General features: G+C 41.9%; 1 protein-coding gene across 1 annotated transcript in view; it reads right to left on the reverse strand.

Annotated features, from left to right (window-relative positions):
- LOC140738278 (coiled-coil domain-containing protein 60-like) overlaps positions 1 to 27,825 on the reverse strand; it is a 120,269-nt gene that overhangs the window by 61,994 nt on the left and 30,450 nt on the right. The window contains exons 3-4 of the mRNA XM_073065446.1: positions 26,788 to 26,877; positions 18,711 to 18,790 (exon numbers count right to left, since the gene is read on the reverse strand). Of these exons, the coding sequence (XP_072921547.1) occupies positions 18,711 to 18,790; positions 26,788 to 26,877 (170 nt within the window). The remainder of the gene's footprint in view (positions 1 to 18,710; positions 18,791 to 26,787; positions 26,878 to 27,825) is intronic.

The raw sequence follows: 27,825 nt of genomic DNA on the forward strand, positions 1-27,825 counted from the left end.
GTTCAGGGTTATATGTTGCTTAGTCTCCTACCTGCTTACATCAGGGATGGAGGACAGGAGTTCTGGGAGACGGTGCTGTCTCTGGCCTTCAAAGCAAAAGAGCTTGAAGCCTAACATGTTTGGATGTAAGGTCATGAGCGAGTCATCCTCTTCCTTAAAGTCACGGAAAACGAGTGTGTCTGAGAGTCAAACAAGAAGCCCGCTCTAGGACAGCACTGAGTAGCTGCTCTTGACCAGGTGTATTGTCACAGCACTCCATCTGAAGGGTTGCAACGATGTGGCATGGCATGGTATCTGTTCCTGTTTTAATGCTGACTCTGGAGGTGGCACAAACAGATCTGCTTGGTGGTATCCAGCCGTAGCCTCAGATACTGCTTTGGGCAATTGGCTGGAAAGTCACCAGCAGCAGTGAAAGACGGACCGTAGTTACCAAAACTGAAGCACGACCAAAGACAGATCTGTCAACTCTTAAAAACTTTACAAACCTTCTGACCCTGTGTGAACAACTCCAGTGTTACACTGTTTTCAACAGTCAATGCATTTCAGCAAAGTGTCCAATGTACAATGGACAGAAGGAACAGAAAACACAAGAAAATAGGCCTTCCACTTGGCCCTGCAAGCCCTTCACCATTAACTATGATCATAGCTAATCTATCCCATGCCTCAGGTGTACCAGATTCCCATAGCTCTCAAACCCTTGCCCTTTCAAAAATGTATCTAGCTCCATTTTAAACACTGCTAATGAGCAACCCTTCACAACTCTCTAGGGCAGAGATTCACCAGCTTCTGCAAAGAGAGATTTCCGTATACCCTGGTCTTGAAACTTCTCATCTGAGATTCTTCCACTAGTGAAAACATCTCACCATTTATCCTGTCAGTTCCCCCCTGGGATCTTATATATTTCAGTAAAATCATTGGTCATTCTTCTAAGTTCCAAAAATTACCAGTCGAACCAGTTTAGTCTTTTTTGACAGAACAGCTCTGTCATTCCAGAAATTACCCCGATGAATCTCCTTTGTACTGCTTCCAATGCTGTCATATCCCTTCTTAGGCAAAACAACCTGAAACCTTGCACAGTAGTCTAATACAACTTTCATATTTCTACCTACAATCATTTGGCAATTACAGCCAGTGTACCATTTGCCATCTCAACTACCTGCTGCAACTGCCAGCTAAATATTTGTCCTTGGATAATGTATGTGTTTTTATTAAGGCAGCTCCAAATACCATTATGGGATAAGGTGCATTATTCAAACATCCTGTTTGCATACATAAATAACACAAATGTAATCCAATACTTACTTATTAATCAGTCACCATAACAACTGCAAATGTCAAAGTGTTGATACCATTACATGTTACCCAACGATTTTCTGAATGACGAATTATTTGCAGCAAATCTAGTTCCACCAGAGCTCTGATAGAGCAGTTGTTTGCATAGAGCTACTACCTTTTATTTGTGTCTCAACAGCATGTCAAGGAATCTCAACAGCATTATTAAGAAAATTAACATGCTATTCACAGTGAAAGCAAAGCCTTAATTAATGCTGACTGTTTACATGGAAAAAGAAAATCCAGTCAATTATTTTCCTTGATACATGTATTATAGAAGCAGTGTGTACAACACAAAGCTGATGCTTGCACTGGGAACATAATCGTTGGAGTTGAATAAATGAGTATTGACTTCAGGATTCTCTTCTGAGCTTTCATCTTCCACAGCTAAACAAGGCCATAAGTGAAGAAAAGGATACAAGCAGAGAGAAGTAAATGGAGAGCTCCACGGTGGCTGGTGATTGCCAAACTCAGAGTCAGAGGAAAGTTATTATCCTGGTGTGCATATGTGACTATATGTTGCCTTGAAATTCATTTTCTTGCAGGCTGTTGTAACATGAACAAAGTCACCAGAGTCACTGAAGCTGGTGGATATAGAAGTGTTTTATTCAACAAAAATGAGCACCAGGCATCATACTGAGATGCTCTTGGAGGGAGAGGCCTCCCAGCCTAATATTACTGTACATGATATTTTTAAATGTTAAAGATCAAGGGTAACAGCAGGACAATTCTACAGTTACAATGTATCTCCAATGCTTCCTTTGAATTACATGTAGTTTTCACACACCTCCTTCTTCATACCCACATTCAACACTCAAAATGAATGTTACTCAGCATTGTCTAGTTTACAATCAACTCCAGGGTACAGCTCCAAGAAAACTATTGTTCAGGGCAGCATTTTAAGTCCAACTTACAATCCACATTCATGTCTGACAATTGGTCACAGGTGCTATATACCCTAACTCCAGAATATACCCTAACGCAGGCATTTACAGAAAAATGAAGAAACACAATAGAATTCATGAAAAACTATACATAAAAAGACTGCCCAATGCAGAAAAAGAATAAATAAACCTGAGAACATCAGCTGTTGAGTCATTGAAAGTAAGCCTGTAAGTTATGGAATCAATTCAGAGCTGAGGTGAGTATGGGAGCCTGATGGTTGTAGGGTAATAACTGCTTCTGAACCTAGCGGTGGAGGTTCCTCGTGATGACAGCAGTGAGAAGAGAGCATGGCTTGGATGCTACAGGACGATGATAACGGATGCTGCTTTCTTGTGACGGCATTCCTTGTACATATATGCTCAATGGTGGTGTAGTCAAGGGGTGCATAATTGAAGGAAGGGTGAGGTTGTAGTAGTGCAGCACGTGCTAGTTCTGTGAGGGGTGGCTCTTTGGTCTTGACTGAGATCTAAGTAGAGGAGGGTATTATTGGTGATAGATAAATATTCCATGAAGAGGTCAGAGACTGGGAAGAAGCTAATGAGAGAAACATCATTAGTCTGCAGTGCTGAGGAGAGTGGGGCAGCTGCTCTGGACTTATGCTCTGCATCTTACCTGGTTTAACCTGCTGTGTTTCCTCATTCACAGGGAATCCTTAAAGACCAGCTGGCCTGAGACCCAGGTAATCTTTGACCCGCATAAGCTGTGATTTGAGCTTCCTTACGGGTTTGTGGATGGTATCAATCTGGCATTTCTTCAAGATCCTGGTGATCCTTCCAGAAACTGTGTGACTATAGCGAAGGCAGTCAGTAGCAACGGGTTCCTCCTTGTTGTTAGATTTCCTGATTTTTCCATTGGCCCTTACAAGGGCCCGATTGACTTCCTTCACCTTGTTGCCATTCTGTAGAAACGTCACACATAATCGCCTCAGTTCCTCGAGGAGATTCTCCGGGTCTGAAGTAGTCCAAGTCACAGCTTATGCAGGTCAAAGATGACCTGGGACTCAGGTCGGCTGGTAGATACAGGATTCCCTGTGAACGCGGAGCAGCATATATCGGCCAGATGGGATGCACAGTGGAAACCCGCATTAAGGAGCACAGGAAGTTTAGCTACTTGGGTCACCAGGAGAAATCAGCGGTAGCAGAATATTGAATTTGACAGCGCAAAACCACTATGCTGCTCCAATAGTTTTTTTGGGTCTGCCTAGTAAAGGAAGCCAATGAAATAAAACTAGAGGAAACTTATTTTAACAAAGACGAGGGTCTCGCTCTAAGTAAGAACTGGTATTCAATGGTAAACAAGGTGGGACAGTCCCTGATGAAGATGTCAGAGCTTGTCATCAAAATGTTGGTCATAATTGATGCCTGTTCCTGGCTAGAAGCCCAAGAAGAGTTTATTAATCATCAGAATGTTGCTTGGACAGAATGTTTTAACTATGAGGAAACAAAATAGATAAGCTGGGGGTGTTTTCCTTGGAGTGGTGGAAGCTCAGTGGTTCTGATAAAGGTATACAGAATGAAGGTAGATGATCAGAAACATTTTCCCATGTCAAAGGTGCCTAGGATCAGAAGGCATTGGCCTATGTTAAGGGAAGGTGTTTAAAAGGAAGGAATTTTCCAAAACAGAGAATGTTTCAGATCTAGAAAGCATTGCCCAAAACCATGATGGAGGAAGGTATTTTCTACTTAAAAAGTATTTAGATAAGCACTTGATTTTCAATAGGAGGCTATGAACCAAATGTTGGTAAATGGAATTAATATTGATAGCTGCCTGACATGGTGAGCTAAACGTTGTGTTTCTGTGATGTATATTTTTGACTTTCCTTTGAAAGAAATAATACAAGAAAATATGAAATAAAAACTGCAAATTCACTGTCATTCAAACCAGTGATCCAAATTTAAACTACCATATTTAAGTTATCTTTCAGATATGTGTCAGTTTGCTGTGTATTTCCATTGCTAACTGTGGATAGTTTGTAGGACAAATGGACAAATGTATTTTCAACCCTGGAGAATCAGAATCAGGTTTATTATCACCGGCCTGTGACGTGAAATTTGCTAACTTAGCAGCAGCAGCTCAATGCAATATGTAATATAGAAGAGAGAAAACAAATAATAATAATGAATAAATAAGTAAATCAATTACATTATACATATATTGAATAGATTTAAAAACATGCAAAAATCAGAAATACTGTATATTTAAAAAAAGAGTGAGGTAGTGTCCAAGGGTTCAATGTCCATTTGGGAATCGGATGGCAGAGGGGAAGAAGCTGTTCCTGAATTGCTGAGTGTGTGTCTTCAGGCTTCTGTACCTCCTCCCTGATGGTAACAGTGAGAAAAGGGCATCCCCTTCGTGCAGGAGGTCCTTAATAATGGACACTGCCTTTCTGAGACACCGCTCCCTAAAGATGTCCTGGGTACTTTGTAGGCTGGTACCCAAGATGGAGCTGGCTAGATTTACAACCGTCTGCAACTTCTTTTGGTCCTGTGCTGTAGCACCTCCCCACCCCCCCCACTAGCCCACTAGATAGTGATGCAGCCTGTCAGAATGCTCTCCACGGTACAACTATAGAAGTTTTTGAGTGTATTTGTTGACTTGCCAAATCTCTTCAAACTCCTAATGAAGTATAGCCACTGTCTTGCTTTCTTTATAACTACATCGATATGCTGAGACCAGATATATTGGAATCAAATATTGCAATTCCAACCCTTCATTTAGGTGGATCAGAATATCACTCATAAGCACTTAATATCAGTCCATTTAAACTTTTATTCATCTTATACCTTACAACCTTACCTTGCACCTCCCATTTCTACCTCCTAACTAAGATCCATAAACCTGCCTGTCCAGGTTTTCCCATTGTTTCTGCTTGTTCCTGCCCCATCAAACATATATCTGGATATGTTGACTGTTTTATCCCTCAGGTTTTGACCCTTTCTACCTACATTAACTTTGTCTCCAACTTCCAAACTGCCCTCAAAGTTACTTAGTCCATTTCCAACACCTCCCTCCCCTTTTTCTATCTGTCTCCATCTCTGAAGACTGTCTATCTACTGATATCTTTTATAATCCCACTGACTCTCACAGCTATCTGGACAATACCTTCTCCCACCCTATTACTTGACAAATACGACCACTTTCTCTCAGTTCCTGTCTCTGCCATATCTGCTCTCAGGATGAGGGTTTTTTTCCCAGAACTACTGAGATGTCCTCCTTCTATAAAGAAAGGGGCTTCCCTTCCTCCAACATCAACATTGTCCTCACCATATCTCTTCCATTTTGAGCACATCCTCCTGCCGCCACACCCGGGATAGGGTTCCTCTTGCTCTCATCTACCACTCCACTAGCCTCCGCGTCCAGCACAGAATTCTCCATAACTTCCACCATCTCCAGCAGGATCCCACTGCCAAGCACCTCTTTCCTCCCCATCACTTTCCACAGGGATGGCTCCCTAGGCGACTCCCTTGTTCATTTGTCCCTCCCCATTGACCTCCCCCCTGGTGCTTATCAGCAAGCAGAACAAGTGCCATACCTGCCCCTACAGCTCCTCCCTCACTACTATTCTGGGTCCCAAACAGTCCTTCCATTTGAGGTGGCACTTCACCTGTGTGTCTGTTGGAGTCATCTACTGTATCCGGAACTCCTGGTGTGGCTTCCTGTATGTCGGTGAGACCGACTTCGATTGGGAGACGCTTCGCCGAGCACCTATGATCCGTCTGCCACAAAAAGCGGGATTTCCTGGTAGCCACCAATTTCAATTCTACTTCCCATTCCCATTCCAACACGTCAGTCCATGGCCGCCTCTACTGCTGCTTCTCCCACCTCCGATCCTCACCACATTCTACAGAGGATGTATCGAGAGCATCCTGAGCAGCTGCATCACCGCCTGGTTCGGGAATTGCACCGTCTCGAATCGCAAGACTCTGCAGCAGATAGTGAGGTCAGCTGAGAAGATTATCGGGGTCTCTCTTCCCGCCATTGCAGATATTTACACCACACGCTGCATCCGCAAAGCAAACAGCATTATGAAGGACCCCATGCACCCCTCATACAAACTCTTCTCCCTCCTGCAATCTGGCAAAAGGTACCGAAGCATTCAGGCTCTCACGACCCAGTCTGTGCAACCGTTTCTTCCCTCAAGCCATCGGACTCCTCAATACCCAGAGTCTAGACCGACATCTACATCATTTATTATTATATTGAAATTTGTCCTCTACTGTGCCTATTGTCTTGTTTATTATTAATTAATTAATTAATTATTGTACTGCCCTGCACTGTTTTGTGCACTTTATATAGTCCTGTGTAGGTCTGGAGTCTAGTGTAGTTTTTGTGTTGTTTTACATAGTCTAGTGTAGCCTTGAGTTGTCTCACATAGTCTAGTGTAGTTTTGTGTTGTTCCATGTGGCACCAGGGTCCTGGAGGAACATTGCTTCATATTTACTGTGTACTGTACCAGCAGTTTACGGTCGAAATGACAATAAAAAGTGACTTGACTTGACTTGAAACAACACTCAGGTTGGAGGGACAACACCTTATATTCCATCTGGGTAGCCTCCAACCTGATGGCATGAACGTCGATTTCTCGAACTTCCAGTAATTGTCCCATCCACTCCTTCACCATTCCCCATTCCCAGCTTCCCTCTCTCATCTCATCTCCTTAGCTGCTGCTCCTCTGCCTTCCCTTTCTTCTGCCCTCTCCTGTTGGGTTCTCCCTTCTCCTGCTTATCTCTTTCACCAATCAACTTCCCAGCTCTTTACTTCACCCCCCCCCCCCCGCTCTCCCAATTTCACCTATCACCTACCACCTTGTACTTCTTCCTCCCCTCCTTCCCTCTTCTTAATCTGACTCCTCATCTTTTACCTCCAGTCCTGATGAACAGTCTCAGCCAGAAATGTTGACTGTTTACCCTTTTCCATAGATGCTGCCCGGCCTGCTGAGTTCCTCCAGCATTTTGTGTGTGTTGCTTAATCTTATACTTTCTGACCAGGCTGTTAAACTCATCTAACTACAATTCTGTTTGTAGGCAACAAAGTATTTAACAGCAACTCAGAATGTCTGTATTTAACTGCAGTGTCGTGTGTGTGTTCTTCCTGTACACTTTTAACCTTTTGCCTGTTTTATATGTTGTTGTAGAGTTACCTGGGAAACTAATTACAAGGCCTCTTGTAGCCAAGGCAAAGTATTGAATAACAATGGTTTCTAAGCAACTAACAGCACTGGTTCTGAACTTTACTGTGAGCATAAATCAGCACCGCACCAACATCACCTATACACGGTTTTACTTCCTCTGATTATGGCATTTTAACTCTGTAGTTTATCATATCTCCATTCATATCCCTATGATTTAGGATGCCATTTCTCCCCTTCCCCTTCTCCCCGTTTCACCTATCACCTGCCACCTTGCAGTTCTTCCTAATCTTCCACCTCCACACCTTCTTACTCCGACTTCTCATCTGGAAACTACCAGATGAGTTAAATGCCAACATCTCATTATTTCCAAATAACCAAATAGTGGATTATAAAGGTTTGCTACTGGACCCACATACTCCTACTATCCACGTAGGCAAACATGATTTTGCACAATGCCACTCTACTGCCAGGAAATATGTTCTGGTCCAAGCTGGGGAAGATCCAGCCCAACTAATTTGTGTTCTATTTAATGGTCTGTTCAGGTTATTGGTTGCATTATAGTTTGATTTTAGTGCACAATAAAACTTAATGGAAAGTAGAGAGACTTATAATAAGCCACACACTTTGTGATTTTCTTCCGAGCCTTCCATAAATCTGCCATGATAAATCATAAAGGAGTCTGAAAACACACAATGATAGTGCAATCATGTTTTAACCAACACACTGGAAGTTGCTGCCTCAGTGCATATTTCAAACACCCTATAGCAGGCATAATATCAACTTTAAGTGGATTGGAGTGGTCTTTAGTCTTTAAATTGTGCTTTTGATTTTTCGTCACTGGAGCGGTTATTGAAAACAAACCAAGACTGAGATTGTCACTTGAGAGCAAAACAAGAACAGACCTGTCCAACAAAATCTATATCAAGTACAAGCACATTAACACCAAAGTGTTTCTGAGGCCAATGAAGCACAAGAATGGGGTAAAAGTATTTGTTGCACAGTGACAGAGGCAAGAATGCCTAAAAATTAAAAGGCGCCCTAAATAATTGTTTCAGAGCAAGCGAACAAATGCATGTTTGAATGGAAACTTGCAATCTGCCAGTGGATGTCTATGCATGTGGTTAGGCTTCGCCTTGCATCATTGTGTCAGATATGTGGAAGAACCAAAATAAAAGGTGCAACTCTAATGTACTCCGACTTTCCCTCTAAGTTTTACTTTGCACTGAGATTAAATCACAATAACTGTGGCCATGAAACATATCATGATAGGACAGATAACTTTGCTAATAAAGTTTGACACCCAACTGGTTCCCCAACCATTCCCCACTAAATGCATCATGTTCTAGAGAGAGAAAAAATATTTCTTTTGCAAGTTTTATTTTCAATTGTCCCTCTTATGACAAGTATACCTCCGGGGCCCATCATTTCTGTCAGAAATTGCCCTTCACTATGCAGGTAAGTGATTGAAGTTGATCATTTACGGCAAGTCTGTGGAGTAATTGGCTGCCAGCGCATTGTGAGCCATTACCTTCATGGAGAAAATGGACAAAGTCTGGGAAAGGAGCCAAGACAGTTGCGTGTGTAGAGCTGTGTGGAGTGGCTTGAGAGACAGGTGGTTTTGCTCACAAATTAATTCAGTCTTTTTGTATTTAAAAACAGATCAATACCAATGGAATGAAGTACAGTCCGTGACCGAACAGCTGTCACTTACCTTGTTCTTTAAACGCTTCAATTTGACAATTTTTCAGGCACATGACTGTCATTTTGTTGATGTAGACTTGTTTTTCACTTTATTAAGAAGTTTTCCTGATCTGGATGATAAGTCTGAGCTACAGCCAGTGTTTACACAGACAGCTGAAAATCCCGACAAGTGTACATCGAAGAGCCATTCGACTCACAATGTTGTGCCAACACTTCAGCATACCCTAAGATCAAAGTACCCTTCCCCCACATAGTCAGATAGTGCAGAGGGTTCAAGAAGGTGAGCCCTCAGAGGCTGACAAGCTCCGATGGAGTACCTGGTAGGGTTCTGAAAACCTGTGTCATCCAACTGGCGAGTGTGTTCAAAGGTATTTTCAATCTTTCATTGCTACAGTCAGAAGTTCCCACCTGCTTCAAATGGGCTAAAATGATAGCAGTGCCCAAGAAGAGAAAGGTGAAGTGTTTTAACAACTATCATCCAGCAGTATTCACATCTACAGTGATGAAGTGCATTGAGAAATTGGTTTTGGTTAGAATTAACTCCTGTCTCCATAAGGACCTGGACCCACTGCAATTTACATATCTCCACAATAGGTCTAGAGCAGATATGATCTCATTGGCTCTTCCTGCGGCCTTGGATCACCTGGGAAATACTGGTACGTAGTGCAGACTGCTATTTATTAACTACAGCTATTTATTTACCACAATCGTTCCTACAAATCTGATCGAGAAGCTCCAAAACCTGGTCCTCTGTACCTCCCTCTGCAACTGGATCCTGGACCACCAGAAGACCACAATTTGTACAGATCAGAAATAACATCTCCACCTCACTGATAATTGACACTGGCGCAACTCACGGATGTGTGCTTAGGCTACTGCTCTGCTCTCCCTACACCCTATGTGACTGTGTGGTTAGGCACAATTCAATTGCCATCTATAAATTTACTGATGATAGCAGTAAATTCTGCTAACATTGTTAGCAGAATTCCTAGATGATAACAAGATGACATACAGGAGTGAGGTATATCAGCTAGTTGCGTGGTGTTGCATTAACAGCCTTGTACTCAACGTCAGTAGAACCGAAGAATAGATTGTGGACTTCAGAAAGGGTAAGATGAGGGAATACACACTGGTCCACATTGCGGGATCAGAAGCGGAAAGAGTGAGCTATTTCAAGTTCCTGTGTGTCAACATCTCTGAGGATCTATCCTGGGCCCAACATACTGATGCAGTTACACAGAAGACATGGCAGAGGCTATATTTCATGAGGAGTTTGAGGAGATTTGGTATGTCACCAAAGACACTCGCAAATTTCTACAGATGTACCATGGAGAGCACTCTAACTGGCTGCATCACTGTCTGGTATGGGGGACGGTGGCAAGTGGGGCGGGGCTACTGCACTGTATCAAAGTAAGTTGCAGAAAGTTGTAAACTCAGTCAGGTCCATCATGGGCACTAGCCTCCCCAGCATCCAGGACATTTTCAAATAGCAAAGCCTCAAAAAGGCAGCATCCATCATTAAGGACTCCCATAACCCAGGATATGCCCTTTTCTCAATGCTACCATCAGGGAGGAGGTACTGGAGCCTGAAGGCACACACTCAATGATTCAAGAACAGCTTCTTCCCTCTGCCATCAGATTTCTGAATGGACATTGAACCCATGAACACTACCTCACTACTGTTTTGCACTAATTATTGAATTTAACTTTTATATGTATTTCCTGTAACTCGCAGTTTTCATTAAGTATTGCAATCTACTGCTGCCACAAAACAATACATTTCACAACATACTCCAGTGATATTAAATCTCATTCTGATTTCATTTCATCCATGTGCCTATCTAAAAGTCTCTTAAATGTCCCTAATGTACCTGCCTCAACCACCACCACTAGAAGTGCACTACTCTCTGTGTCGAAAAAATACTTCTGACATCCCTCTATACTTCCTCCAAACACTTTAAAATTATGCCCTCTTGTATTAGCCATTGCTGTTCTGAGGCAACAAATGTTCTGGTGTCCACTCTACCTATGCCTCTTACCATCTTATACATCTCTGTCAAGTACCTCTCATCCTCCTTCACTCCAAAGAAAAAAAGCCCTACCTTGCTCAATTTTTCCTCATGAGACATGCTCTCCAATCCAGGCAGCACCTGGTAAATCTCCTCTGCGCGCTCTCTAGTCTCCATATCCTTCCTACAATGAGGCGTTCAGAAGCTGACACAACACTCCAAGTGTGGTCTAACACTTTGATAGAGCTCATTATCCTGTGGATCTTGAACTTAATTTGCCAAAGTAGCATTTCACACCTTTCACATAAGGACTGGACACAAGCAAAGCATATAGCCTCATGCTCAAGATACATGAATTAGCACCTAATTGAACTCTAGGTAGCAAAACAGAGTGCATGACTCAATCTGGACCCTCCCTTCACCTGTTCTCTCACATAACAGCTATTTAAAGGGTCTTTCTCAAGCAGGATTATTGCATAAAATTGAGAATACCACAAAGTGATGCCACTTTTTAAAATCACAGCTTCAGCTTACATCCACAGTGATGAAGTATTTTGACAGGTTGGTGATGAAGCAAATCAACCCTTGCCTGAGAAGCGACTTGGATCTACTTTAGTTTGCCTACTGGCACAACAGGTCAGAACAGATGCCATTTCATTGACTCTTCACTCAACCCTAGAACAACTGGACAGCAAAGATGCGCACACCAGGATGCTCTTTATTGACTACAGCTAGGCATTCAATAATATCATCCCCTCAAAGCTAATCAATATGCTTCAACACCCTGGTCTCAATACCTCCTTGTGCAATTGGATCCTCAATTTCCTCTCTTGTTGACCCCAGTCAGTTCAGAGTAGTAACGTCTCCTCCACAATCACCATCAGCACAAGTGTACCACAAAGCTGTGTGCTCAGCCTTCTGCTTAACTCAACCAACTCAACTTACACTTACGTTTGTGTGGCTAAGCACCGCTCCAATGCCATTTTTAAGTTTTACCTCACCACTGTTGTAAGCCAAATCAAAGGTGGTGACGAATCAGCATATATGATGGAAATTGAAAATCTAGCTGAGCGGTGCCACAGCAACAACCTCCTACTCAATATCAGCAAGACGAAGGAGCTGATTATCGATTTCAGCAGGCGGAATCTGGACATCCATGAGCCCCGCCTCATCAGGGGATCAGAATTAGAGAGGGTCAGCCACTTTAAATTCCTCTGCATTGCCATTACAGAGTACCTGTCCTGGGCCAACCACTCAAGTGCAATTATGAAGAAAGCACAGCATTGCGTCTACTTCTTCAGATGTTGCAAAGATTCAGCATGACATCTATAACTTCGACAAACTTCAACAGATATGTAGTGGGAGAGAATATTGACTGGCTGCATCACAGCCTGGTACGGAGACACGAATGCTCTTGAATGGAAAATCCTACAAAAAGTAGTAGATACGGTAAAGCCCTCCTCACCATTGAGCACAGGAAAGCAGCATCCATCATCGGGGACCCCCACCACCCAGATCATGCTTTCTTCTGTCTGCTGCCATCAGAAAGAGATTCGAGACCCTCAGGATTCACACCACCAGATCCAGGAACAGTTACTCCCCCTCAACTATCAGGCTCTTGAACCAGAGGGGATAACTTCACTTGCCCATCACTAAGCCGTTCCTACAATCTATAGACACACTTTCAAGGACTCTTCAATTCCTGTTCACTATATTTATTGCTTATTTATTATTATCATTTCTTTTTTTTTGTATTTGCACAGATTGTTGTCTTTTGCACACTGGTTGTCCGCCCTGTCGGTGTGGTCTGTCATTGATTCTGTTATGGTAATTGGATTTATTGAGCATGCCTGCAAGAAAATGAATCTCAGGATTGTATATGGTGACATATATGTACTTGATAATACATTTACTTCGAATTTTGAACTTTGAGCTCCTTCAATTTCTTTATAGGCTTGTGACATGGATTTTAACAGCCACAACTGGGCGCATGACGTGGTGGAGGTTAAAGGCTGTAGGAGTCATGGCACTGATGGTAATGCTTGAGGGGTAGTTACAAAGTAATCACCACCAAGGCAATCTTCTGACGTCCAATCCTCCCCACTTCCCCTACAATCAATCAGCCTCCGCTGGTACGTTTGATTTAAACTTGACAAACTACAGAAACCACAGAAAGTTGGTTTACATTTATTTGGTACCAAATAATTGCTTAGAAGCTAAACTGTATATAATGCTTTTTAAGAACTTGTGCAATAAAGTCAGTATACTGCTCAGGCATGGACCTCTGTGGCAAATGTTTCATCTGAACAGCTGAATGGGGGACAGATAGAGCTGCAAGGGTCACTCAGAATGTTAGATGGGCATTTGCTGTTTTGAGTTATCTGAGATCACTGCCTGTGCTTTGTTCCTCCTGAAGTCATGCAGGAGGGGGACAAGAACCACAGCAGACTGAGGCATTTGTCATTTGGCATTGCTTGAACCACAGTACCATATAACTGGATGGCCCAACTGGGAAACCTGAAGCTAAGTGAAAATACTTGTCTACATCCTTGATCATCCACCCTTAAGTTAAGACAACTCCCACACAAACCTCAACCTCCACCTACCTCCTTGATCACAATAATGAGCGGTCTTTGACCTCTCCTGATTTCCCCCCCTATACCTCAATAGCCTGTCCATAGACCCTTTCTTCTACACATGATGGCAGGTTCCCAATTCCTCCTCTCTCCCCCACATAGGAGCAACTGGTCCTTGGTCTCAATCACCAACTTCCCCTAGAATAATGACCTGGTTCCAATCCCAGACACAGAGCTCCTGGGGCTGACCTCCCAAGGCCAACTCAGGACTGGGCAGCATGCTTCTGCCTACAGATTTGTGCCACACCCACTCAATTTCACCTAAGGTCCAATAACCGAATTACTGCTAGTTTACTCCAGCGGTGCTGTTTTATTACATCCAAGAAATACACTAGAGTTTTTGGAGCTGATACTTTCTTTTCATGTGCTTTGGTTTCAGCACAGGAGTCCTGGAGCTGCTAAGGCTACTCACATCATAAAGCTGAACAAAATAAATATTTAGTCTTTAAAACTTGAAGAAGCTAACATTCTGGCTTTCTAGATTCATTGTTGAATTTGGAGAAACTAGGAACTCTAACTTTCTTTCTGTCTGTACCAGAACTGGGCATTCGGGCCTCTCGTAAACAGAAGAGATTCTGCAGATGCCGAAAATCTTGAGGGATACACACAATATGCTGGAGAAACTCGGCAAGTCAGGAAGCATCCATGGAGTGGAATAAACAGTCTATGTCTTGGGCCGAGACCCTTCATCAGGATTGTAAAGGAAGGGGAGGGAGGGGAAAGAAACCAGAATAAGAAGCTGGGATGAGAGAGGGAGTACAGTCTGGCAGGTGATAGGTGAAGTCAGGTCAGGGGTAAGCTGGGTTGGTGGGAAGAGGGGTATGAAGTAAGAAGCTAGGAAGTGTTTAGTGGAAGCGGTGAAGAGCTGATGAAGAAGTCATGATCATATAACAGAGCTACAACCAGAGAACTCTGGCATATGAATCTGTTCACAGGAGTACAAGGGAAACACCTTGGCATTTGAGATATTACAGCAGAGGCCAATGCTGAGAGAAAGAGATCTAAAATATTGGACGTTTGGTAGGTAAATTTCAGCTATATAGAGTCTAACAGAAAGCAGAATTAATCTTTGAGAATAGCAGCAGATCTACTCATTGGATAGACACATGGTAAGAAAAAGCTTTAGAGTGATGTGGGCCAAACAGATGTAAATGGCACTGGTTTAGATAGACAACTTAATTGGCCTGGGTTAGTTAGGCCCAAAGGCCTGATTCTGTGCTATACATCTCTATGACTCCACTGTCAACTAATATGCATTACAGCAAAAGAAAATACATCTGGTGCTCCAGAAAGACCATGCACACAGGTCTTCTCTTCCTCATTACAAAAGGGACCATTGCTGAGAAGTGCGCTTCCTGGTCTACATGGTGTTATATTCATTCACGGCAGATCCGAACAATTAATTGCTCAACCCTTCTAAACGACCATTGAAATTTCATATCAAGAATGTTAAATCCTTTAATCTTGATTAATACTTCCACTTCTAAATTCCCCATATGTTAATCTGTCCTAGTTGATCTTCCATTTATTAAATTCTTATGAATTCCTGATTTATTCAATCTTGCTTAAACAGTTCAGTGATTACAGTTAATGCACTTTAGAAAAGTATCTTAATTAACATCCATTTCTTAATGTGCGTCATTAATTAAGAGGCTGAAGTGATGACAGACAAACCTCTTCATTGTCAATGAATGAACATATTAAGTCCTGACCTAAAGCAAATAAAATTCTCATCTCCTCCCCTATTTTTCAACACCTGCTCTCCTGAAGAGCTAACTTGCTCTTCAACAACCTGCTCAAGTTACTGGATGGCTTGTGCCTTCCCTAGTCACATGAATGGTTAGATCATAATGGGAACACTGTGTACAGTCTGGGCTACAATTTTATTAAAAAGGACATCCAGCTATCAGGGGTAATGGGGAGAAGAGCGCAGTTGGCAATATGGTTTGCATGGTTGATCAAAGAAGACTGAGGTTCTACCTCTAGTGATCAACATGTGTTTCCTTTCTTTTGTAAACAGAAAACTGAGAGATGATTCATCAAGGTTAATTAAAATTCTGAACAGTTTTCATAGAGAAGAGGCAATAAATGTTCATGTAGAAGTCCAAGGGAAATCTTTGAAACCTTTGCTTAGTGGATATAGAGATTGTGAAACTTACCAGCATGAAGAGTCACTGGGACAACTTATTCAAATTTCAAAGTAAATTTATTATTGAAGGACATATATCACTATATACAACCCTGAGATTCATGTTCTTGTTGATAAACTCAAGAAATCCAATAATCATAATGGAATCAATGACAGACCACACCAATGGGGTGGACAACCAAAAGACAACAAACTGTGCAAATACAAAGAAAAAAAGAAATAATAATAATAATAAATAAGTAAGCAACAAATATCAAGAACATGAGTTGAAGAGTCCTTGAAGCGTCCATAGGTTGTGGGAACAGTTCAGTGATGGGCATGTGAAGTTGAATCCCCTTTGGTTCAAGAGCCTGATGGTTGAGGGGTAATAACTGTTCCTGAACCTGGTGCTGTGAGTGTTGAAGCTCTTGTAACTTCTTCCTGATAGAAACAATGAGAAGAGAGCATGACTTGGGTGTTGGGGGTCCTTGATGATGGATGCTGCTTTCCTATGACAAGCTCAATGGCTTTACTTGCGATGGACTGGATCATATCCACTACTTTTTGTAGGATTTTCCGTTCAAGGGTATTGACGTTTCCATATGAGGCTGTGGTGCAGCTAGGTAAATTCTCTCCATCATCTATAGAAATTTGTCAAAGACTTGGACATCATGCCAAAACTTTGCTAACCCCAAAGGAAGTACAGGCGCTGCTGTACTTTCCTCATAATTGCTCTTATGTGCTGGGCCCAAGACAGGTCCTCTGAAATGATAACACCTAGGAAGTTAAAGTTGCTGACTCCTCCACCTTTGATTCCCCCAATGGGGAATGGCTCATGGACCTCCAGTTTCCTCTTCCTGAAGTCAATGATTAACTCGATCTTTTTGACATTAAGTATGAGGTTGTTGTTATGACACCACTCAGTCAGATTTTCATTCTCCCTCCTGTATGCTGATTCATCACCACCTTTGCCACAGTGGTGCCATCATCAAACTTAAATATTGCATTGGAGTTATGTTTAGTCATATTGTCATAAGAGTAAAGTGAGTAGAGCAGGAAAGTAAGCACACAACCTTGTGGTGCTCCTGTGCTGATGAAGATTGTGGAGGAGATGATGTTGCTAATCTGAACTGACTGGGGTCATTTTTATGGATGTATTTGAGGAAAAAACCAGATAAACAAATGAAAGAGGATTCTATAGAAGGTTATGCTGACAGATAAAGATGTAGAAGAATTGGAGGTGGCTCAGGTGAAGGAAAACCATTAATGTTCTAGTAATCAAATAAATATTAGAAAGCTATTCCATCAACAAGACATCATAGGTGACTTGGCTTAATCCTGTTGACATCCATTGACCATTATGGGTCTGAATTACAATAGGCAGGCAATTACATTGATTGATTTGTTTTTATTTATACAGTAAACCCAACAGTTGAACCAACTTCACTCCCTCATTAGAGATCAGGTGTAACGAGGAAATGAATCTAACATCTTCCCACCCTTTGTCTACTAAGCCACTTGCCCATTTAGGGGCATTTGAGGGAGGTGTTATTTTCTTCTTTTTCACATGGCCATTTCATTGGAAGGAAAACAGCAGTAAAATTAAGCAACAAACTCTTCGAAATCTATCAACTTAAGATAACAGAACTCAAGAGACTGAAATAAAAACTACCGGAGGGAGTCAGTGTGTCAGACAGCAAAGGGACTGTGGACCTTTCAGACCCTGCATCAGAACTGAGTAAAACACGGTTGCTCATGATCTAGTTATGAAACACTTGGAAAATATCAGAACTTAGCAGGTCATTTTAACTTTGGATGAAGCAATGGAGACAAGTCATTGTTATCTTTTTATTTTGTATTCTACACTTCCTCTCGTCTGTCCCAAGATTCGTTTATTTATCACACATATTGTACACAGAAACATACAGTGCAATATGTCATCTGCGTTGGAAACTAACGCACCCAAGGGTGTTCTGGTGGCAGCCCACAAGTGTCAGCAAATTTTCTGGCTCCAACATAGCAAGTCTGTCCTTCACCCTGCCCAGTAAGGCAGACAGCATAATCATAGACCCCGCCCAGCACAGACATTCTCGCTTATACCCTCTCCCATCTGGCAGAAGATAAGAAAGACTGAAAGTACGTACCACCAGGCTTAAGGGCAACTTTAACGTCACTGTTATAAGACTATTGAACAGTTCCCTAGGACAATAAGATTGACTCTTGACCTCATTATGATCTTGCTCCTTATTTACCTGCACTACATTTTCTCTATAGCCGTTACACTTTATCCTGCATTATTTTATTGTTTTACCTTGTACTGCCTCAACGTACTGTGTAATGAATTGTTCTGTATGCAAGACAAACTTTTCACTGTACCTCAGTACATGTTGCATTAAACCAAACCAAGCCTTTCCTGATGGCACTGGACTCCCTGCTGTGAACATGATTCTACCAATATTCATAAGCATGTACTATCTGGAGCTATTTATGAGTAAACCTGGTCATATTCTACTCTCCATCCCAGCCCTGGTGGTATTGGGAGCAAATACAGCACCAAAACCTCTGTCCTGGCTTGACCTGAATTAATTCAAACTTGCCATCGTCCCGGGCATCACCTGCCCAAAGAAGCACTATTAAAGTTTCAGTCAATGACCTTCCATTATAATAGGTTCCAACTGACCACGAATATTAACCCTATTTGTTTCTTTGTCACCTACTCGACCTCATTTTCTGTTTTTATTTCAGATTTCCAGGATATGTGGTATTTTCGTTTTTCGAACGTTCAAGCCTGGAGAGTTCAATTGCTCGCTGTGATGCTTTACTCTTACCTGGTGTGCAACAGATCCTTACTGATAGTTTTCAGGCCTTTGTCTTTGTGCTTCAGATGTGTATGATTTTCAGCAGGCATCTAGGGAATTAGAGCAGCGTTAAAAACATACTGAGCCTTTACCGCAAGCTCGGAATCAGCCCAAAACAGAAATACCAAGAAGGAGCTTTACCATTTTTAAGGTGATTTGAACAAAATACCAAAAAATAATAGTGGAAACTCAAGTAATTTCTTGCTGTTTTCAGGAGACTGGTGACTCAGAAGGACTATTACCTTTGTGCACATGACAGTCATTATATCAAGTGATGTGAGCCAATGACAGTTGAGGTATGAATCTTGTAAAACGAAGATCCACACAAAGGATGTACCTTTGTAATACTTACACTGTTACTGAGATCCAGACTCAGAGCTTTAAATGATCTTTATGATTATTCAGGCAATTTTAACTTTTTAAAAGTGTTCCAAACTGGAGACCAAGGAAATAGCACTATATGCCCATACCAAAGCCAGCAATTATTGGGTTCACTGATGCTGCATCAGTTGAGTTAGCAGGCTTATAATGGATGTGCTTGGACTAACAACCCAGCAAGACTAAGAAGCTGATTATAGACTTCAGGAGAGGGAAACCAGAGATATATGAGGACCGAAGGGTCAGCAACTTTAAATTCCTAGATGTTATTATTTTGGAGAATCTGTCCAGGGCCCAGCACATAAGTACAATTACAAAGAAAGCATGGCAGTGCCTCTACTTCCTTAGGAGTTTATAGAGATTTGGAATGACATCTAAAACTTAGACAAACTTTTACTGATATGCAGCGGAGAGTATATTGACTGGCTGCATCACACCCTGCTTCGGAAACACCAATGCCCTTGAATGGAAATATCTCCAGAAAGTAGTGGATATGGCCCAGTCCATCACGGGTAAAGTTCTCCCAACCATTGAGCATATCTAAATGAAACACTCCTACAGGAAAGCAGCATCCATCATCAGGGTCACCCACCACCTAGGACATGCTCTCTCCTCGCTGTTTCTATCAGGAAGAAAGTACAAGGGCCTCAGGACTCACGCTACCAGGTTCAGGAACAGTTACTGCCCCTCATCCATTAGGTTTTTGAATCAAAGGGATAATTTTACTCAACTTCACTTGCCCTATCATTGAAATACCCCCAAAACAATGGACTCTTCATCTCATGTTCTCGATAGGTATTGCTTATTTATTTACGGTTATTATTTTGTCTTTTTGTATTTGCACAGTTTGTTGTCTTCTGCACTCTGGTTGAACATCCTAGTTGGGTGATCTTTCATTGATTTTGTTATGGTTACTATTCTATAGGTTTATTGAGAATGCCCATAAGAAAATGAATCTTAGGGTTATATATGGTGTCATTGATAATAAAATTCACTTTGAACTTTGAACTCATAGAACTTAAATTAAGTTTATAAAAGCAGATGTGTCTAACCCCATAACAGAGGTGTCTAAAATTAGGGGCCATAGGTTTAGGATGAGGTCAAGCAGTTTAGTGGTTTAGTGGTTATCTGAGGAAGAACTTTTTTGCCACTTGGTTAAAATCAGGAATACACTTCTTGAGCTGGTAAAGGCAAGTATTCTTATATAACGTGCTGTAATAGCTTTTCTGTAATGTTTCACTGCTAAGGCTAATGTAATGGCTTCTCTGTAATGTTCACTGCTGAGGTAATGGTTTCTCTGTAGCAGCAATGTTTGGGTTATGGCTGGAGATAACAGGACTGTCGTATGCACGTTAGCCAATCAGGATTTTGTTGCTCTGTCTTGTGAATCTGGAAGGAGACTTTTTCGCAGGCTTTTGCTGGGGAGAGATGAGGAGAGAAGACATGAATGGAGAGATTTGGTAGACCGCCGGACGGGGTGGGCTCAGAGCGAGGGTCTGAAGAGCAGCGACGATCGGAAGAGGTCGATAGTGAACGATCAACTTATCAGTGAGCTCCAACTTGGCTTTTTTTTTCTTTTTTTTCCATTTCTTTACTAACCATATTATCAAAGTAAGAATTATAAAGCTTAATCTTTTAATCGCATATTGTGTACTGTTTGTTATTTTGGGGTACTGATTTGTAACAGGGGACACATCGCGCAGCACCCATCCAAACAAGATTTCTTAAGTCTGGCCGGGTCGGGCATTATCACCCCCTATATTAAGCTGCTTGCCGAAGCGAGAGTTACACTTACAACAGTTACGACTTTTTTATTGAGCACTCAAATTGCCAAGGCATTTAATAGTATGGAACAAGTCCTAAAAGATGGGCTGAGTACAGATGAACATTTGACACCGTAGGCCAAAGGGCTTGTCTCTGTACAGCGTGACTCTATGGCTCTCATTTGGGAAAAAGGATACTTGTCAAAGTAACAATAGCAGAAAACGTTTTCCTTCAGAATATCATAAAAGCAGATTGGGGAGGAAAATCCACTTTCTGCATCTGTCTGACCTACCTCTCTATATGGCTCCAGATCAACCCCTTGTGTTGGTTCTTAACCACCCTCTAAAATGGGCCAGCATCCACTTCTATATTGTGCTACGACTTCTATATTGAAACAGAAGAAGAATAAACCTGACAGACCACCTGGCATCAATCTAGGCAAACTAGGCTGTTAGTGCGATTTTTTTTGCGCACGGGATTTATGTTTTCTTTGAACAGATTCCATGGTTTTCTGTGATCTGTGAAGAAGATGAATCTTAGGGTTGTATACTGCATACGTACTTTGTTAATAAATAAATGTACTTTTTATGAAGTCACCAAGGGCCAGTACAGTAGGAGCATGTATCACCACCGTGACAATCATTTTACTTACATTTCCAAAACACAAGAAATTCTGCAGATGCTGGAAATCTCGAGGAATACACACAAAATGCTGTACTTGGCAGGTCAGCTGCCATTTATGGCATGGAATAAAAGATTTGACATTTCAGGCGAAGACACTTCATCAGGACTCATGAAGGGTCATAAAGTGTCCAATGAAAGGCTTGGCCTGAAACATCAACACTCTATTCCTTCCCACAGATGCTGCCTGACCTGCTGAGTTTCTCCAGAACTTTGTGTGTGGTGCTTAAGTTTCTATTGAGTTTAAACTTCAAAATGAATTATCTGAGAATTGCTGAAAAAAAATTACAGAGGAATTTAGGCCAGGTTTACAAAATAAAGTATTAGTTTTGGGTAACACCATCATATTAAGCTGCAATTTGTGGAATTCCCAAGTTAACAGTACACATTCATGCAGAGCAAATGGATGGAGTTATCTACTGAATGCATTTGTTAAAGTCTAATGGGAAACTGGAACACAATCAGTCCCCAGTTAGCAATAGAAATAAATTCTTTGGAAAGATAATTGCATTAAAGGGTTTATCATCATTCACAGAAATGTACAGTAGTTAGCAATCAAAATTGTGTCAAAAAATTAACTAGTGAACGCTGACTAGAATTTTAATTTGAGACAAAATTACAGAAAAAGGGCAGGGCTGGTGACATCAAACATGCTCTTTTTCCGCAATTGTCTCTTAAATTAAAATTCTAGTCAGGGTTTATTAGGTAATTTTTCGACACAATTTTGATTACTAACTACTTCCTGCAGCCCAGTCCAACCTCTTCTATCTGAACACATTATGACGAAGGTTCTGTCTTTTATGGCTATAGGCATTATTTACAGTCACTCGTAAATTTCTATTGAACCAGCCAGTTCCCGTCCACCATGTCCCCAAACAGTCCTTCCAGATGAGGCAAACTGCAAATCTGATGGGGTTATCTATAATGTCCAGTTCTCTCAATGCGGTCTTCTCTATGTTGGTGAGACCCGTCGTTAATTGGTCGTTAATGCTTCATTGAGCACCTCTGCCCCATCTGCCAAAAGAAGTGTTTCCTGTTGGCCAAGCATTTTAATTTTTTAATTCCAATCCCCACTTCTGTTCCAACAGGTCAGTCCATCGCCTCCCCGTGCCACAATGAGGACACCCTCAGGTTGCAGGAGCAACACCTTATATTTCGTCTGGGTAGCCTCCAACCTGATGGTATGAATATCAATTTCTCCTTCTGGTAAAGAAAAAAAACCCCCTTCCATTCCCCATTCTGGTCTTTTAGTTTTTCTCGCCTGCCTATCACTTCCCCCGGTGACCCCTCTCCCTACCTCCCTTTCTCCAGTGTCCACTCTCCTCTCCTCTCAGATCTTTTCATCTTCAGTCCTTTGCCTTCCTACCCACCTGGCTTCATTTAAAACCTTCTAGCTATCCTTCTTCCCCTCCCCTATCTTTTTATTCTGGGGTCTTCCCCCTTCATTTCCAGTCCTCAAGGAGGGTCTCGGCCTGAAATGTTGACCGTAGGTTCATTTCCATGGATGCTGGCTGACCTGTTGAGTTCCTCCAGCATTTTGTGTGTGTGCACTGCTTTGGACTTCCAGCATCTGCAGAATTTCTCGTGTTTACGACATGCGATCACTTTATGTATAAGTGTATTGTAGCAGACTTACGGCAGTGTAACAGCCCAAGGGTAAGAAAGGTTAGGAGATAGATCCCTGTCCTCATCAGGGGATTTCTGAGGTACGAGTCGAACATGCTGCATGGTAACCAACAACATTCAATTCTAGCACGGTGCTTCTAAGCTTGAAGCCCTCGGTACATAATTCTCTTCTTGATTCCCTTCATGACTATACGGGAGGGATGGAACAGCACTTTACAATGCAAAAGCTGTAGACAATAGGAATCCAAATGTTGTGTTTACTGCTGGGATGTGCAGGGAATAATGAAACAAGTCTACAAACATACACTCAGTGCGTGGTCATTTGAGCTACTGTTGCCTTCCTGTCAGCTTGAACCCGTTCAACCATTCAGCCCTGACCTCCCTCATTAAATAAATTTAAAAAAAATAAAATTTACAAAGCATTTGTTCCCACAAGACTGCCATTCACTGGATTTTTTTGTTTTTGTTTTTCATACCATTTTCTCTAAACTACTATGCGTGAAAATCCCAAGAAATCAGCAGTTTCTGAAATACTCGAACAACCCTGTCTGGCACCAACAATCATTCCACAGTTAAAGACACTTAGATCACATTTCTTCCCCCATTCTTATGTTTAGTCTGAACAACAACAGAACCTCTTAACCATGCTTGCGTGCAATTATGCGGTATGATGCTGTCACACAATTAGCTGATTAGATACTTGCATTAAAAAGATGTACCTAAAGAGGTGTACCTAATAAAGTGGCCAGTCAGTGCATCTGACCACCCTTGTCCTCTGTGAAATCAAAGCCTCATTACTGGAAAAAAAGCCTACAGCACACAGCCACTCACATTTTTCTCAGGTAAGTACCACATGGCTAAGTGCCAGGTTAGAGGGTAACTGGCAGTTTAAATCCTATTGTTTATTTCAGTTTCCCATTTCAACCTCTTTTTAAACTTTGACCCTCTGATTTACTTATTGGGAAATGAATACACTATACGTTCCTGATCAGTCCACACCCTCACATCCTGTAGTCCTGAAATTACGCTTGTAGAAACAGCTGATTTGAATGAGAGGGATTTGCATGTCTCTATTGGCCAAGATTGTCAGGGACTCCATTTATTGTTTTCTCTTCCAGCTTCATTTTCATTGAGCTATAGAACATAGAACAGTACAGCATAGAGAGGCCCTTTGATTCACAAAGTTATCCTGACCCATATAAGCATACTCCATGACCAGTCCAACCCTTCCCTTCTACATAATGCATAACCTTTGATTTTTCTGTATCAATGTTCCCATCCAAGAATCTTTAAAATGTTCCTATTATGTACAACATGGAAACAAGTCCTTCAGTCCATCTAGTCTGGGCTAAACTATTAATCTGACTAGTCCCATTGACCTGCACCTGGACCATAGTCTTTCATACCCTTCCCATCCATGCAACTGTCCAAATTTCTCTTAAATGTTGAAATTGAACCTGCAGCCACCACTTCCACTGGAAGCTCATTCCACACCTTCTCCACCCTCTGGGAGAAAAAGTTCCCCCTTAAACATTTCACCTTTCACCCTTACCCCATGACCTCTGTTCCACTCTCACCCCACCTCAGTGGAAAACCTTATCTGTACCCCTCATAATCTTGTATACCTCTATCAAATCTCCGCTCGTTCTCCTACACTCCAGGGAATAAAGTACTAACCCATTCAACCTTCCCCTCAAGTTCTCAAGTCCTGGCAACATCCTTGTATATTTTCTCTGCATTCCTTTAATCTTATTGATATCTCTCCTGTGGTTAGGTGTCCAGAACTGCACACAATACCCCTAAATTAGGCCTCAGCATGTTATACAATTTCAACATAACTTTAGTTTCAGATGATGGTACAAAGACTGGAATCTGCTCCTCATCACACCGCATTATAGGGTTGTGCACTATTTTGAAAACAAGAGACTCCAGAACTTCCTCTCAGAGTCTATCTGCAAAGCACTTGGATTTCCCAGGACAAAGAAACAATAAGGAATACTAAAGTGTCAAAAATAACATGATACAGCTGTGGAGGTTACCCATTCAGATCATCAAATGCCACAGGACAGACTCAAAACACTTCTGCTCAGCTGCCCAGCACACCATCAGCACTGCCAGCCAGCAGTAGCTAGCTCTTTCCAATACGCTACCGTTAAAAGTTCGACCGGAGGAAAGAGGGTCCCACATTAGCTACTTTCTATGAGGACCTGTGAGATGGGGATATGAGGGATCTGTACCAACTGCCTTGGTTGCACAAGGAACTCAGTGGTCCAAGCAGCATCTGTCAAAGTTTGGGTCAAGACCCTTAATCTGGACTGAAAGGGCAGAGGGGAGATAGTCCGTATAAAGAGCTGAGGTGGAGTAAGAGCAACCAAGTGGTAGTTGGATCCATTTGAGTGGTGTGATTGCCAGTTGGGCTCAGAAGGGGAGGGAAGCACTGAAACAGCAACAGAGGCTGAGAGGTGATAGCTGGAGGCAAAATGCTGCAGGTGGTGCTTCTGATAGAAAGGGACAGTGGCACTTTCAGAAGCGGGTGGGCAATGGTGAACATTTGAGTAACAGCACTTGAAATAAAGGCTGGTGATTAATTATGTGCCACAAAGTTAGTGTTGGGACCCTTGTTATTCATTATATACACACACATTACTCGGAAGCAAGTCATATTTGCAAATGTCTTGAAATGAGGAGGTGTCGTTGCTAATGAAGAAGGGATTATAGACTACAAGGTGATCTTGATTACTTAGGGAAGTGGGTTGAGGAGTTGCAAGTAGATATCAGTACAGATAAGTGTGAGGTGATGAACTTTGGAAAATCAACGCAGCCTAGGAATTATACTGTGAATTATAGGGCACTAGGAAGTGTAATGGAACAGAGAGACCTAGGAGTTGAAAGGCATAGTTCATCGAATGCAGCATCACAGGCAGACAGGGTGGTGAGAAAAGCATTTAGCATGCTGGTTTTCATTGGTCAAGGCACTGGCTATAGCAGTTGAGACAGTATATTGCAATTGTTTTTGGTGAGGCCATACTTGGAGTACTGTGATGAGAAAATCTGCAGATGCTGGAAATCCAAGCAACACACAAAAAATGCTGGAGGAATTCAGCAAGTTAGGCAGCAACCTATGGAAAAGAGTAAACAGTCGACGTTTCGGGTCAACACCCTTCATGAGGGCTCATGTCCTGATGACAGGTCTCAGCCCAAAACTTTGACAGTTTACTCTTTTTCATAGATGTTGGCGTACTGCGTGTTGCTTTCGTCAGTTTGAGGCCTGCAGCTTACTCTAGACAGTACAGGAGAAATCAACAATTCCTTCAAGTATATGAGCAAAGAGTGCTGGAAACCCTCAGCAAGTCAGACAGCATCTGTGGAAAGATAAACAGAATTAATGTTTCAGGTCCTGGACCCTTCATCAGAATCAGCAGTTCATTTTTTTTTCCATTTCCATTTATTGTTGAATTTTTTTCCAGTTCTGATGAAGGATCTTTGACTTCAAACATCAAGTCTGTTTCTCTCTTCACAGACACTGCTAGGAGTTCCCAGCATTTTCTGTTTTTACTTCATGTTTTCAGGAGTTTTTTCACATTTTCCTCAATGTCACCTTGTTCTCCTTTGGCACAGTTGTTGAGCTCAAGCGTTTGGCTTCTTCTGGGCATTCCTCCATGCTACTGATGGTCTCATCAATCATGGTCTGGACAAAGATAAAATGAAACAAAACCACTCAAGTACTGTAGTGAGATTATCATCACATCAGTTCTAACTGTTACTTCTAGCAGTGAGGGGATTAGTGAGGGGATTAGTGAGGGGATTGATTTCCCTTGAGATTCATAAACCAAATAATCAGGTAAAGAAATTCTTCACGTAAGTACCTTATATCTTCTCAAAACAAAGACATTCATCACTCATTTCACATGGCACAACATGCGAGAATGGGCTTTACAGAAAAACGGGAAGTTTTATAATAATGATGCAAAACCTCAGCATAAACTTAGTTTTGATCATGTCAAAACTTAGATAATCCTTTTTTATTATGCATGGTCTAAACACTAGTGAGTACTTGCTAATTAAGAATGTTGCAACTGGTGACTATTAGAATTTCCAAATGGTCTGATACACGGTGTATCAGTTACTCAGATTGCAAAGTAATGCACAATGCTGGTTCATAGTTTTCCTCTAATGATGCCCCTTCTGAGCAATGTGGGTTTTAACCATGCAAAATAAAGAAAACAGACGAGACCTAAGCACCCACTCTATCTGGATCTTAGTCTGGTTACACGGATACAAAAACACGGACTGATGTACACAGATACAAAACACAAGTGGGGATGAATCAGCATATAGCAGGGAGATTGAAAATTTGTCTGAGTGGTGCCACAACAACTTCTCACTCAATGTCAGCAAGATCAAGGAACTGAGTATTAACTTCAGGAGGAAACTGGGGATCCACACACCAGTTCTCATCAGGGAATCAGAGGCTGCGAGGGTCAACAACTTTATCGTTTCAGAGGGTCTGTCCTGGGTCCTGCATGAAGAAAGCACAGCAGCGCCTGCTCTTTGCTAGAAGTTGGCAAAGATTCACCACATCATCTAAAGCTCTGACAGATGTCTATAGATATGTGATGGAGAGTACATTGACTGG

This window comes from Hemitrygon akajei, chromosome 14 (assembly GCF_048418815.1).
Source record: "Hemitrygon akajei chromosome 14, sHemAka1.3, whole genome shotgun sequence".
Lineage (NCBI taxonomy): Eukaryota > Metazoa > Chordata > Chondrichthyes > Myliobatiformes > Dasyatidae > Hemitrygon > Hemitrygon akajei.